The sequence below is a fragment of the Pteropus alecto genome, unplaced genomic scaffold, assembly GCF_000325575.1.
Source record: "Pteropus alecto unplaced genomic scaffold, ASM32557v1 scaffold12, whole genome shotgun sequence".
NCBI classification, from domain to species: domain Eukaryota; kingdom Metazoa; phylum Chordata; class Mammalia; order Chiroptera; family Pteropodidae; genus Pteropus; species Pteropus alecto.
Genome location: NW_006432669.1, coordinates 2,668,809 through 2,683,096, shown reverse-complemented (window position 1 = coordinate 2,683,096; position 14,288 = coordinate 2,668,809). Strand labels below are relative to the sequence as shown.

The 14,288-nt window shown below is 44.0% G+C and overlaps 1 protein-coding gene across 1 annotated transcript; it reads left to right on the top strand.

Moving 5' to 3' along the window:
• The first annotated feature begins 2,859 nt into the window (after positions 1 to 2,859).
• Positions 2,860 to 13,905, top strand: LOC102891200 (transmembrane 4 L6 family member 1). The gene is made up of 5 exons (XM_015585962.1): positions 2,860 to 3,030; positions 6,978 to 7,043; positions 8,531 to 8,676; positions 11,034 to 11,220; positions 13,726 to 13,905. Exons 1-5 carry the CDS (start codon positions 2,860 to 2,862, stop codon positions 13,903 to 13,905), a joined length of 750 nt encoding a protein of 249 aa, XP_015441448.1.
• The last annotated feature ends 383 nt before the right edge of the window (positions 13,906 to 14,288 follow it).

Genomic DNA, 14,288 nt, shown 5'->3' with positions numbered 1-14,288 from the left:
GAGAATTTGAGCCACTTTGCCAGTTCAGGGGGAGCAGGAGAGAGGTGGGGCCAGACAAGAAAAGGAGAGCCCCTGTGTCTCTTGGAATCCAGTATGCCATAGTGCTGAGGGGCCTCAGAGGGGCCTGGAAAGGTTTTGGGCCTCAACCTCCAAAGAGACAAGGGGCTTTGTCCTCGAGGGGTCTTCAGGGAAGAGTAGGTGGCTATGGTTAAATGCCTAAGCTGTCCTGTAAGGTGAGTGCCCAGGACTTATTGCTATCCGACATCTATTAAGTGTTTACCTTGTGCCTCTTGAAAGGTGGAAGGTTCCAGGATCCTGCCCAGAAACTTCCATCAGCTGAGCCAGAAGATTCTCTGGAACTGTTACACGGACTGCTGGGAACTTCACTGCTGCTGGCCTAGCAGGGCCAGAGTCCCTTGCCAGGAGGGGCACCCAGTGTGCCTGTGCACCAACCGCCCACTGAAGAGGTACTGGGTTGCTGGGTGTCTGTGTGTTTCCGCTTAAGGATGAGCAGGATTGGCGTTGAAAGCAGGTCTTCACAGACAGGTGCTACACAGCTGGCCTAAAAGCCTCAGTGCAGCAACCAGGCTGTCCAAACCCAAACTTAGGGTTCAATTGTTTGACAAGTTAAAATGAAGTCTGTGAATAATGAACTCAAGGACTTATGATTGTCCTACCTGCTAAGGCCAAAAGCTATAGGAACTGAATAGACTCAGAAGGCCAGCGACTCCATTACAAGCTGTGTGGCCTCAGACAAGTTCCTTAGCTTCTCTGAGCCTCAGAATGTCCAGCGACAAGTGCATTAAATAAGTATAATAATGATGTTTCTGTAACAGGACTGTTGAGGAACCAAATGAGATCATGCCTGTGAACATGACTGCGACTATTTTTGCTGTTATTTCTAACTACCTAACTGCATTATCTTGAACAAATAGTTTTAACTCCCCGGATCTATGAAATGAAGGGATTAGATTTCTAAGAGTCCTTAGTAGCTCTAACATTCTCTGTCATGATCCAAGAGAATGATCAACTTCCTATAGTTTAATTAAGTGACAATCTTGAGTGCTACTTAGTCCCCCTTTCCAACTGTGGCCCCAGTCTCCACCCACCCTCCCTTTCTCTTAAGAAGATTTGCAATTTTCCTGGAGAGCGAGCATAACTGTATTCATTGCAGCAAGAGCTGTGACATCAGGTGTTAAGGAGCAAACGCGGGCTGTTGGTGTTTTACTCTTTTACAGGATGTAAGAAGGCTCGACAGCCCTGGCTTCTCAGTGCTTCCAGTTCCTACTCATCTGCCCTAACTGGGAATAATGAGGTGGAAATGGGCAGACCTACATTTGAGTATCCAGTCTGTCATTGACTGCTGGGAGACACTGGAATCTTATCTAACTTCTATAAGCCTCTTTCCTAAAGGAGCTGTGGAGTTATTACTTCATGGGGACATTCTGAGGATTAAATGAAATAATGTCTATAATGTGCCTTGAGCAAGTAGCAATAGTTGTGTGTGTTGTAATTGCACATCATCCAGTATTATTTCCCCCTAAGTGTTACATTTTCATGATCACTACTGTTAAGGGTCATAATGATGATTGAAGTTAGCAGTTTCAATCTCCTTCATCCAAACAAAGGAGCCAGAGGCAGCATCCCATTTAGGCATCAGCTTTCTGCAGCCCTGAATTTAGATAGTAGATAGAAATAAGATCCCAAACGTTATCATCCCACTTAAGCCATTGTTCATTAATAGCTATTTGAATCTTCTGTGGCAGCAGAAAGCTAAGGCCGGACATTTTTTGGTTTTTGTCCCCAAAGAGAGGCCCTGACTCTGCAAATTGCTCCAGGTTCTCCCCATGGGATGGGCCAGCCATGGCACCAGACCCCTGTGTCTGGGTACTGGGGCAGTGATGATCTGCTATTCATGAGCCAATCTCAACAGGAATCTGAGTCAGAATGGGCACAAAGAACTGTTAGGAGAGTGCCACCTACCATGAAACTAGAAAACCTCCCCAGGTCTCAGAGGTGTGTTCCACATGCTTCTTTGGCAGCCTGCACTCAGCAAGTGAATAACTGACTTCACTCTAATCTCATGTACGCTCAGGTGCAGTGAATGTGGGGAGGAAACAAGATACCTTTCCTTCTCTCCAAGTGCTCCCATCATGGCTTCTCTGAAAACTCCAGGTTCAATAAACTCAATTGACAAAGGAAATAAGAAAGGAAGTTTTCCACCTAAATAAAATGAGAGGCCAAGATGATTTGAATCTCCTCAGTTCTTTACTCTCTAGCTACCATGCATTGGGAGCCTTGTGAGAGGATATTTTGAATATATTATCTTATTTGCATCCTCTCGACAACCCCACAAGGGGACTGCTACTGTCAGCCCCATTTTATAGATGAGGAAATTGAGGTGAGAGAGGTTAAATAACTTGGCGTAGGTCTCACAGATGCTAAGTGGTGGAAGGTTTGTACCCAGCATCTAGTCCATAATCACCATTGGAATTCCTCTGGGAGTGGATGAGAGAACCAGAACAGGGTACCAGCAATTTCCTAAACATTACCTCAGTCTTCCCAGTCTTTTAAAGAAAGCCTGTGGAACATCTACTGTGAGCCAGTTGCTTTCACATTTATTTTACTTCTTTTTTCCACATACCACCATCTAGGTGGTTGCTATGTTCTCTGTTTGATAGAAGAAACAGGCTCAGAGAAGTAAGGTGGCTCCCTAGTTCATACCGCCTATCGATGGCGAAGCTGAGCTTGGCACCTCGCTCTTGGGGCTCTGCGGCAGGTTTTCTTTCTCCTGATTCTGCAGTGGCTGGAGTAGGCAATTTCCTGGTTATTTTCTCTCTCTTCCAGGGAGAATTCACCATGTGCTCTGACACAGGCTCCAGGTACACGGGCATGCTGCTGTTGACCTTGGCCACTGCTGCCATCATCTCCAACCTTTTGCTGTACTTTCCCAATGGACAGGTGCTGGAGCCTGCCAAGATTACAGACTTGGTCTGGTTTTTCCACGGCTTTCTTGGAGCTGGACTCTTGGTAAGAATGAGGTTTAGCTAGCTTACCTCCTCCAGGTGAAGGGTGCCCCTAAATACCCTGGAAGTCACGGAGCAATCATCTCATCTTGGGGCCACTTTCCTTGGGTCCCCAGAGCATGGTCAGCTGCTCTGTATCCCACAACACATGATACATAAACACTCTCCACATTGTGCTCGGCACATCTTGCTGCAAGTATCTTTTCATGTCCCCACCTCCCACATTAGGCTGAGAGCTCCTCAGAAACAGAGCCGAAGTCTCATTCACCTTTGCCCTCTGAGTGCCTACTTAACAAGGTGCTGACTGAGACTAGAACTTAATATGTGGCTGTTAATTGTATAAAAAATATACTTTATAAAGAGCACAATAACCGAGTATTTGTCATATTCATCACATTTTAAGGTGACTGACTTAAAAAATAAATTGTGTCACTCCCATCAAGCCTTCTCTAGGCAAAATCATGGGGTTGGCATTTATGGTCATGCCACCCTGAACGGCGCAATCTCGTCTGATCTCAGAAGCCAAGCAGAGTCAGGCTTGGTTAGTACTTGGATGGGAAACCACCTAAGAATACAGGCTGCTGTAGGTGTAAAAAAAAAATCACGGGGTTGGCAAATTTTTTCTGTAACAGGCTAGATGGTAAACATTTCCAGCTTTGCAGGACAAGTGGTCACTTGTTTCAACTACTCAACTGTGTTGTCATAGGGCAAAAGGAGCCATAGATGATATGTAAACAAATGGGCATAGCTATGTTCCAGTAAAACTTTATTTATAAAACAGGCAACTTGCTGGGTTTCGTTTGTTGTAGTTTGTTGGCCCCTATCCTGAGGTAGACATTGTTTCCCTTCCTTTCCACCTTTGTTTCCATTTGGTTCCTCCTCTCCCAGGTATCCAATGGTCCTTAATGGAAAGATCATTCGATTATGTGAGACCCCAATGCCAGGCACTGAGTAGGCATTCAATGGATGGATGAATGCATGGGGCATAAAGAACCTCAGAAAAAAGTGACCACCTCCCTTCCTGCTTCTTCTTTCTACATAGTAGTAGACACAGTGTTGTCTCAAGTTGCATGCACTGAAGAACCGCCCCTTCCATCCATGTCAGAAGCTGGGCCATCCTGCACAAGAGAATATCTCAATCAGCAATACCTGGGCCAAGATTGTCTGGGTCTCAGCTCAGAGCCCTTCCTAAGGGGCAGCACAGACCTATGAGTCTGACAGACCCTGCTAAAATCATGAGTCTGCCCCGACCTGTCGTGCGACTACCCTGAGCTTTAGTAAAAGGAGAATCACACTATCTCACGAGCAGGTGGAGGCATTAAATGAGATATGTATACAGAGCACCCGGCACAAACCTGGCTGCCAGTAAAATGCAATCTGTCCTCTTTCTGGGCTCAGATTACCAGCTCCTCCACCTCCTCTGCAAATCCAGCCTAGCACCTGTCTCCTGCCTCTTACCTTTGCTGCTTATTTCTGATGGACAGGTGTGCATGTCTCAGTTCCACCGCCAAGCATATTCCTAAACTCACTCTCCTCATCTGTAGAATATATGGAACATCAGCACCCAATTTCTCTCAAGATACAAATGAGCAAATACAGTGACTATGGAGAAGAGTCAAGCAGGTTGAGATGAGGGTTTCCTACTAACAGAATCTCAGAATGTTTATTGAAAGAGAATGACCCAGAGGGAAGACATTTTCTGGTCTGGAGAGTGGAGCCTGGCTCGGTCGGGGACCTAACACTCTGTCTTCATAGCAACCCTTATCACCAGCCAGCTTGTCCAACTATAGCTCCCAAGATCTCCTAGAAAGATGGTTACATTTGTATGTTCACTTTGAAATGAGGATAATGTAAACAGGTCCAAACCAGTCCATAATGCTGCATAAAGTAAAAAACAATGAGCCAGTCCCTCTTTCTCTTTTTTCTTTCCTTTTCTTTTCCTTTTTTCTTCCCTCTTTTTCTTCTTTCTTTGTTCAGTCAGTCTTTAGTGTTCACTGTATGACTTCACTTGTGCCCAGCTCTATGGCAAACTAAGGCAGTGGCCATGGGGTTGGAAAGAAGGGGGTGTATTTGAGCTGTGAGATCTTAGTCACAGCGCTGCATCTCCCTGAGTCTTAGTTGCTCTCTCTGTAAAATTGGGATATGCATAATAGCCATCTCCTGCGGTTATAGAAAGCATTGCAGGAAATCACATAGAGAGCACCCGATCCCAAGTCTGGCCCATGGCTACTGCTCATTCAGTGTCAGCCATAAGGAAATCAGAGCAAAGTGAGGCTGAACTATTCTTGTACTTAGTGCTATGGAGTTGTGATGGTCAGATATACCCACTTCCATGAAAGAGAGAGAGCTGATAATCAGGCAAACTCAGCACTCTCTCCCCTAGCACTGTAAGCACACACTGTCAAATCCTAAAACTGTGGTTCTCCTTTTACTAGATATCATGTAACTACCCCAGCCTTCATCAAGCCTTCACAAAATTTGCAAACCAGCTGAGAGCTGGTTCAAGTTTGTTTGGTGCAGTGCCTATATGTTTTGCTTTACAGTGACTTGAATACCCTTGGGCGGGTATACATCCTTTAGTTCTCCACAATCCCCTCCTATCCCCATTGGTTATACTAGGATATTTTTTCTTACTTAAAATTACCTGCCCAGCTTCTAAAGGCACATGAGTTTGCACCCTCATCCCTCGCCCCCACACATACACGCCCCTCAGACTATCAGGTGAAAGAATGCATCTGAATAGGTAGCAGTCATCTTTAGCATCAACCACTTACCAACCATACTTCTCTCAGGACATATCTTAGTCTAACCTTGGTGAGGACTGAGGATCTCTCAGATGCTTGCATCAGCAAACATATATCAACCCTTTCTCAGGATGAGGTGATCTTTTCATAAAGTTAAGTTCCTCCATTATGTATTTATTTCTTGTTCCTGGCCCATGATCTTACAATGCCAGTACGCTTTCTCCTACCCCATACTACCAGAAGAAACGTAGGGAAATGTCATCATAAATTTTACCACTATGTCATTGGGTCTGATTCTGTATTGGGCCCTGGGGTAAGAGCTGCTGACTCCCATAGCTCACAGCCCAGGGGAGTAAGAGATGCAGTGTGCTCAGGAACCATTCATTTTGCCTGGTGGGGGTCACTGAAAACTACAAAGAGGAGATGTAGTTTCCCATGCTGTTATAGTAAATTACCACAAACTTGGTGGCTTAAACATCAAAAATGTATTCTCTCGCAGTTCTGAAGGCCAGAGCTCTGAGTAAATGAGTTGGAGGAGCCCCATGTTCTAGGCCCTAAGGGGGATCCATTCCTCACCTTTTTCAGCTTCTGGAGGCTGTTGGCATTCCATGACTTGTGGCTGCATCACTCCGATCTGCCTCTGTCTTCACAGTCTCTGCCTCTGCCTTTTCCTCTGTGTGTCTGTCTCTGAAAACTCCTTCTGTATGATTGTATTCAGGGCCTACCCAGGATAAACTCCTTTTATTAAGATCCTAACTTAATCCCATCTTTAATCATATAAGGTAACATTCACAGATCTTGAGACTAGGAAGTGAGTATGTCTTTGGGGTTGGAAAGGGGAGTGTGGCGTTTGTTCAGGAGAAAACATCTAAACTGACCATTTGAGAGTGAAGACGAGATTATCTGATGGCAAAGGGTGAAAGGCATATTCCAAGGCCCAGAGGCAGGAAAGTCCTGGGTCTACCCTGGCAGCTAGCCCATAAACTGGTGTGTCAGCAGGTCTGCATGATGGAGGAGAGGCGAGGCTCTGGAGGCAGGCAAGACCAGGCCATGAGGAGCTCAAGTACAAAGTCCAGAGCCTGTGTTGTATCCTACAGGCAATGAAAAATCATTAGGCATTTTTAAATAGCTAGAGACACAATCAAAACCTATTCCAAAAAGGTAACATTTCCTTCATTACAAGAGCATTTTTTTTTTCTTGAAACAGGTTATGGTGCCAGCACTAATGCTGTTGAGAGGAGGTAGAGAGGGTTGCTATGCTCACAAATGTGGGGTAAGTACTGTGGGCTCTACAGAATGTTTAAACTCCCACCCACACCTACCCACAAAGGGCTTATTTCCTAGGCCATGCGCTTTGGTTCTTTTGAAGGATACACTCTTGACCAATGCTCCTTTTGAAGCATAGAGATATTATGCAAGGCTCTAGCCAACTGAAATGGGGGCTGCTGCATGAGATCCCAGGAAAAACAAAACTGGAGAGGATGTGAGGAGAGCTATTTGCAGTGTAAACAAAGTCTACAAGCTCTGGCAGACCAGCCTGTTGGGGTTCAGTGGTTTGTGTTTCTATCTGCCTGTCTGTCTATGGGAAGGTCTAGGACCCTCCCATCCTTTGTCTTTCCTATTTCCCTGGTAGCCAATGGGGCAAACGCATCATAGAACCGGGATTCTAGCAAGAAGGGACATTAAACATTGTACTCTCAAAAACACTTTCACAGGCATTCTCTTACAATGCTGTGTGAAGAACAAAAGGCTGACATGCTGTAAGTTCATTCATTAAGTATTTATATCTTGTCCCTGATTACAGCAAGTTGTCCACTGCTCTTACATTTCTAGTTGATACGCCATCTCATTTCCTTTTTCTGCTCCAAAAGTTCCCTGTCCCGACCCTTGTAGCTTCCAGTCAGATTCTCCACTGAGATCTTAGCCCCACATCATCTGAAGGCCATCTCCAAAGAGCTCCCTGAATCATTCCATTCACCTCCAGCCACCCCTTTCCCTCACTCCAGACGTGGCTGTGTCAGGAATAAAAGCTTAGGCTTTGAAGCAAACAAATCCCGTAGCTTTACCCCAATTCATTAATGTGCTGATATGCCAGAAAGTCACCTTTCCTTGACACTTTGGTTGCTGTCACACACTCACCCACCCAATCAACACATATTTATGGAGTTTGTACATAGTACAAAGCCTATGTTGGTCACTGACTCAGGCTTTAAAAAAAATGATTATTCATTTACTCACCCAACCATACAACACACATTTATGGAAGACCCACTGCCAGAAAAGCAGATAGGTTTCATTTAAAGTGCCAGCATCAATTGATCAGTCACTCTGTTTTGAGGAGCACTGTGAGGCCTTATCCAGGGTTGGAGGGGAAGAGCACTGAGATCAATTCCTGATGTCTACCACGAGTGTAGACGAGGGACCGGCAGCACACTTACTTTATGTGCCAGGCAGTGTGTGGGCACTGGGGGTTCATGGTGAATAAGTCACATTTCCCACTCACAGTTTTGTAGTGGATGATTTCATTCTTTAGAATTACAGCTGAGGTAGATGAATGGATAGAGGGTTTCTCAGCCCTAGCATCCATTTTTTGTACATTCTGTCAGCAAAACAAGGACACCAACCTGGTCTGGCATCTACAAAAAAAAGAAGATTCCAACCCTCTCGAGGAGAACTCAAGGGTCGCATCATTAAAAAGCTGACTTTCCACCACCTTCCTCGCCATTGCTGTACTGAATTTCTGACTCTGTTCCATTGCAGCTGCTGTTCCCTGTGCTTCTGGCCATCCAGGGCACTGTGGGGGCTGTGTACTGTGTGGTCATTTCTTCACTGGGTTTGCTCAGTGGCCCCTTCTGTGACACAGGCAGTGGAAACTACACCTACCCTTTCAGGAACGACAGCCTAGAGTGAGTAACATTCATAGTCTTGGTCAGTGTCTAATAGCTAATGATGATACAGCTAATGACCACGAAGAGTGTGTGCTCTCAGTATTGACCATCCCAATAATGGGGCCAGGTACTTTCATCTATATCTAGTCTTGTTCCTCTTTCCATACCTGCTCCCAAATTAACAATCTCTAGGAGGTGATTGGCCAAGGCAAAAAGTGCTTATGAATTTAACAGTCCACTCAAGGTATTCAATATAATACCTTGACTTCATTAGCCCAGTTATTAAACTCAAGTGAGTATGTGCTGAGTTGCTTAGTACTGACTAGGTGCTATGTGATAAGAGAGGGATGTACACAGGAAGAATAAGACAACTTGCCTATTTGCAAGTTGCTCACAGTCAAACTGGGAAGACTTAATTACCAAATTTGGGGTTGCACAAATATCCTGAAAAACCTGGGCCTTATGATACATGTTTATTTTCCTAAAGGAACACAGACAGAAACCCAACATCAATTGATTGAAGAAGACCCTGCTTCTCTTCTTATTTCATGTTCTCTCCCTGGAAGATCTCATCCATCCCCATGGCTTTTAGTACCACCCGTCTGTCTATGAAAATGATGCCAAAATGTTTGTCTCTAGTTTTCTTCTGAAAGTTGGCCCCAATATCTAATTACTTCCTTGAAATTTCCTCTTGAACATCTCACAGCATTTCAATATTAATATGTCCAAAACGCTGATGTCCTCACACAAATCTCCTGTCAGTCATCCCCATCCCATCAGATGGCACCTAAAACCTGTGAGTCATCTTGGTTCTTCTCTCTTCTCACTTCCCATGTTCAATCAACCACTAAATCTTGTCAATTCTACCTTGACAATATATCCTGAATATACACTGCTCTTCACCTAGTCTGTCTTCACCCCATTCTAAATCTCCAAAACCCTCTGCCTCCACTGCTACAACAGCCCTCCAACAAGTATCTATTGGAGGAAGTCATCAAGAAGCTGTGACTGCCAGTCGATCTGCTAGCCAGACCCAGGCAATTGGAGGCTCCCCACCCTCTCCCCTGTCCTTGGAACATGTGTCCACTTGTCTTCCCCACTCCCAGAAGCTGCTCCAAGGATAAGCTTTGAAATAGAAATGTGGTACTAAGACTATCTGAACAGCGTACGTGACTGAATCCAGTTAGGGACTCTCTATAAAAACTTTTTAAGATTCTGGCAGGCAGGTGCAGAAAACTACTCATCTTGCGGCCTCAATACAAGCCTCTTAAATAAGTTCTCTTGCTTATTAAACCTGCCACCTACCAATCTGGAGTGGTCTGCCTTTTCCTTTGGTCTCTCCCTGACCTCTGTGCATGGGGCCAGTTTGGATTACATCTGGTAAGCTCCTGGCCGGATTTAGGAAGCAACAGTATTCCAGTTCCATTTTGCCTTTCAATCCTTTTGCCATAGATTAGCCAAAGGGTTTTTTGTAAAATGTAAAGATGCTGATAAGACCAAGAAATCTTTACATTTAAGGAACTTGCAATTTCATTAGGAACTCAGTAGATATGAATCTGAATATGGATGAAAGTAGAAATAGAGACAGAGATAGCAAATAATATACAGCTCTATGAAATATGTCCCGAAACCTATTTCATTTTCTTTTTGTCCAACTAGTATACTTTTTAATTCCAAAATTCCCTTACAGTTTTTGCTTATGTGCTATTTCTTTTTACAGTTCACTGCTCTCCTCTCTGCTACTGCCTCCTTTAAGGCAAGGTGACTCCAGCTTTCCCCGTAAGCCTTCTCCAGCTACTCTGGACCTCTAGACTTCCCCTTTCCATGATAATAATTATGATATAACTAAAACATATTACCAACTGCATGAAGGGCATCATGCTAATATCTTATCTAATCCTCCCAACCACTATACAGTATTGATGCTATTTTTAATCCCATTTTACACACATGAAATCCGATGTACAGAAGCATTTAAGAAACTGTATGTAGAACTTCTTGGTGAGGGAGCTGGAGTTAGGACCGGGGTCTGTGGGACTTTGAAACCCGAGTTCTTAACCAGTCCTACTGCCTCTGAGATCCTTATAGCAGTTAAAATCTGTAGCCCAGGGTTTCCTGATTCTTTATATGCCCTCTTGTGTGACTATGTCTGCATCCACAACGCCTTGCTGAGATGTGCTGTCAGAGAGAGAGTGCATTCAACTCTCTTGCCGATGGACAAAAAACTGCTGTCTTTATGAAGATGACAGCAATGAAGATCCTAAGGCTTCGTAACTTCCTGTATTAGACTGGTGCTCCTCACATGGTAGTAAGTAGCACCGCCCTCCTTTTATTGTTTCTCAAAGCCAGCCTCATTTTCTCCTCTGTCCTGGCAGGGGCAATTACTTATTCAACCAGCCCACCTGGGCCATCTGCCAAGAGCCTGAGCATATTGTCCTCTGGAATGTGGTCTTGTTTTCCACCCTCCTGGGGATCGGCGTGATGGAAGCTGTACTCTGCCTTAGCCAAGTCGTCAGTGGACTCTGTGACGTTTATTGTGATACCTGCATCCGAAAAGGACAGGTTGGTGCTTCTAGAACCCAGAAATTTTAAAGTCACTTACCTCTGACCTATTCACACTGTGTCTTTGCTGCTCTAACCTCATACTCCCAGACATAAGCCAGTAACTAGAAAATGCCTCTTGAAACATACAACTTAATTGACACTTTTGGGCTTAATTTTCTTTCAGGTGAACATAACTGGTTTATGACTAGCCTAAGAAATCACAACTGATTGACAGACAAAAGAGAGTTCTCCAGGTTCAGAAGGACTGGATTTGGTGGATGTCAATCTCCAGAGTTCTGAGAAGCTGAGAAAAAAACAAAAAAAAAAACAAAAAACAACTTTCTTACCAGTGTAGACTTTTATAAAACGACAACAGTTCTGCAAATTTCATCTTCTTTGCTAGATTCAAGAGTGTTGTTTCCCCCAGATGACCTCTAAGATTTATATAAGAAGTCATAGGGATATATGATCATAGAAAGAAAAAAGTAATATAATAATAAATGCTTAAGTATATTCAGTTCTATATTCCAGGCCCTGTCTAAGCACTTTTTCTGTTATTTCAATTAATCCTACAAAGCAAGTAGCATCACAATGCTACCTTGCAGACGAGGAAACTCAGGCTCAGAGAAGTTTGATTTCCTTGTCTGAAGTCAATGAATCTAAGTTTTGAATTTGAGCCTGATTCTAACATTTATATTCTGGACTACTCTCCAGTAGATCTCAGAGTGTATTGCTTATACACTAGTTACATGGATTGTAATAGGTTATATTCATTTACAAAAAAGGGTTGGAGGGGACTCTATGGTCAAATTAACTTGAGATACACTGGATTAAACAAAGTTTAATAGGTTTCTCTACTGCAGGGCTTGTCAGAATCTTTACAAAGCCAATGTGCATTGCTAATCTGGAAGAGAATAGCAGATGCACAATTCTCTGGTCTTATTTGACCACAAAACCCTTTTCTTTTGGAACAGTTTTTATGGGGTTAACATTCCATAACTACTCATGTCTTTTTTTTTTTTAAGTCAGCCGTAATAGCAGGAATCAGACTTTTTTTTTTTTTCAGGTTTATTTACTGTCCTTGGAACAAACATTTTTGAAAACTCAATCTGCCATATAAGCTATGGCAGTTTGCAGAGAGGTCTCAGACAGGGTCTCTGGTTCAGGAAGCTTGCAAATTAATGGATCCTGCATAGCTGACTGCTTTTATAAATGATATTCAGGGCCCCTGCTGGCCCATATGGCACCTTCGTACAAAATAGAATAAAAGCAGAGGATACAACTTGGCAAGATGATATTATAGATGATATTCAGGGCCCCTGCTGGCCCATATAGCACCTTCGTACAAAATAGAATAAAAGCAGAGGATACAACTTGGCAAGATGATATTATAGATGATATTCAGGGCCCCTGCTGGCCCATATGGCACCTTCGTACAAAATAGAAAAAAAGCAGAGGATACAACTTGGCAAGCAGATGGAGCCAATGGCAAAATTTAAAAAGGTGCCTTCTGCAGGTTGATGCAGCCTATACTGGGTCGAATAATGTCCCTGTCCCTGAAATTTATGTTTAACAGGAACCTCAGAATGAGACCTTCTTTGGAAATAGGGTCTTTGGAGATGTAGTTAGTTAAGATGAAGTCATACTGAATTAGGTGGGCCCTAAATCTAATATGACCAGTGTCCTTATAAGGAGAAAGAAGCTCACGCAGAAAGAAGAAGGCCATGTGAAGATGGAGGCAGAGACTGACATTATGAGGCCACAAACCAAGAAATGCCAAAGACTCTGGCAACTACCAGAAGCTAGGAGAGAGCCATGGAACAGATTCTCCCTCTCAGCCTCCAGAATCCAGCCCACATCTTGATTTGAGACTTCTAGTTTCCAGAACTGGGAGAGAATAAATGTCTGTCGTTTTAAGCTGCCTAGTTGGTAGTAGTTTGTTACAGTGGCCTCAGGAAATTCATACACAGCCTCATGCCAGGGAACAGGGGAGCAGCCCCTGCACTCATCTGGGCATGCTGCCTTGTGTAGAAACAACCTACTCAACTAAAATAAATTGGGTGGCCCTGCTGGTGTCACCAATGCCTGAGTGCCCTGCTAAACCTGTTTCTTTAGTTTCCCCTTAGCTCTCCCACTGACATGAAGCCAGACACATACAACCCAGATGAGAGATGCGCTAAGTACTCTGCACTGAGCCCAGCACTGCACTGTACCCGAGATTGTTTCCTCAGCCCTGACAACGTTGTGAGGGTGTCATCCCCATGAGGAAACTGGGCTTGGGGAGAGAAAGCCTTTAGTACAGTCAGTCCACCAGATAAAATGGCTGTATATGCCCCAAATTCTGTTTCCTTGGGAGGAAAAAAAATCCAAAGCAAAAAGCTTTATTAGCTAGCTATTCTCCATTAAAACACCTCTGTGTAAAGTGATAGATTTGAAGCAAGGGAGGAGAAAGGTTTTCTGCCTCTGGCAAAAGGCCCTCTTGTGGTTGTTCTTTTGGTGAGTAAAAGGAGCTCACTCTTATAGACACCAAAGTGCAAACATTCTGTGGCCAAGGAAGTGGGCAGAGGAGCCACCACGCTGCCCTTGGGCGGGGCTCCAGCTCGTAAAGGGCTGGGTAATGAGCGCCATCAACGGCTTTTGGGGGCGGGAAGAGCACCATCACGTTTGAAACGTGGTGCCAGCCATAACGTGATACATGATTAATCCTGTAAAGTGTTTATTGACAAATAGGAAATAGCTCTCTGAAATTACGTCAAAATAGTCGATTTTCGAGGCAGGCTTAAGTCTACTCTTTGGCTACATGACAGTTGTTTCCTGAGTTTCCTACAGTGTGCAAAGCCAAAGTGCCTGGAGAAAGGAGGGATAGAAGGACCCTCAGTTCTGGGAGAAAAGGTTAAAGCAGACGGGAAAATCTCAATGCACAGCCACCCCGATGTGAGGCAGAAATGGGAGAGGAGATAATTTTCACTTCCATCTCTGCGTCTTCAAGCATATTTCATCTTTTTATATTCCTTACTCTCTCAGAGAAAACCATATGTTTTCCAGACCAGAGTTGACTGACATTTTTTTTCCAAATTCATATTGTG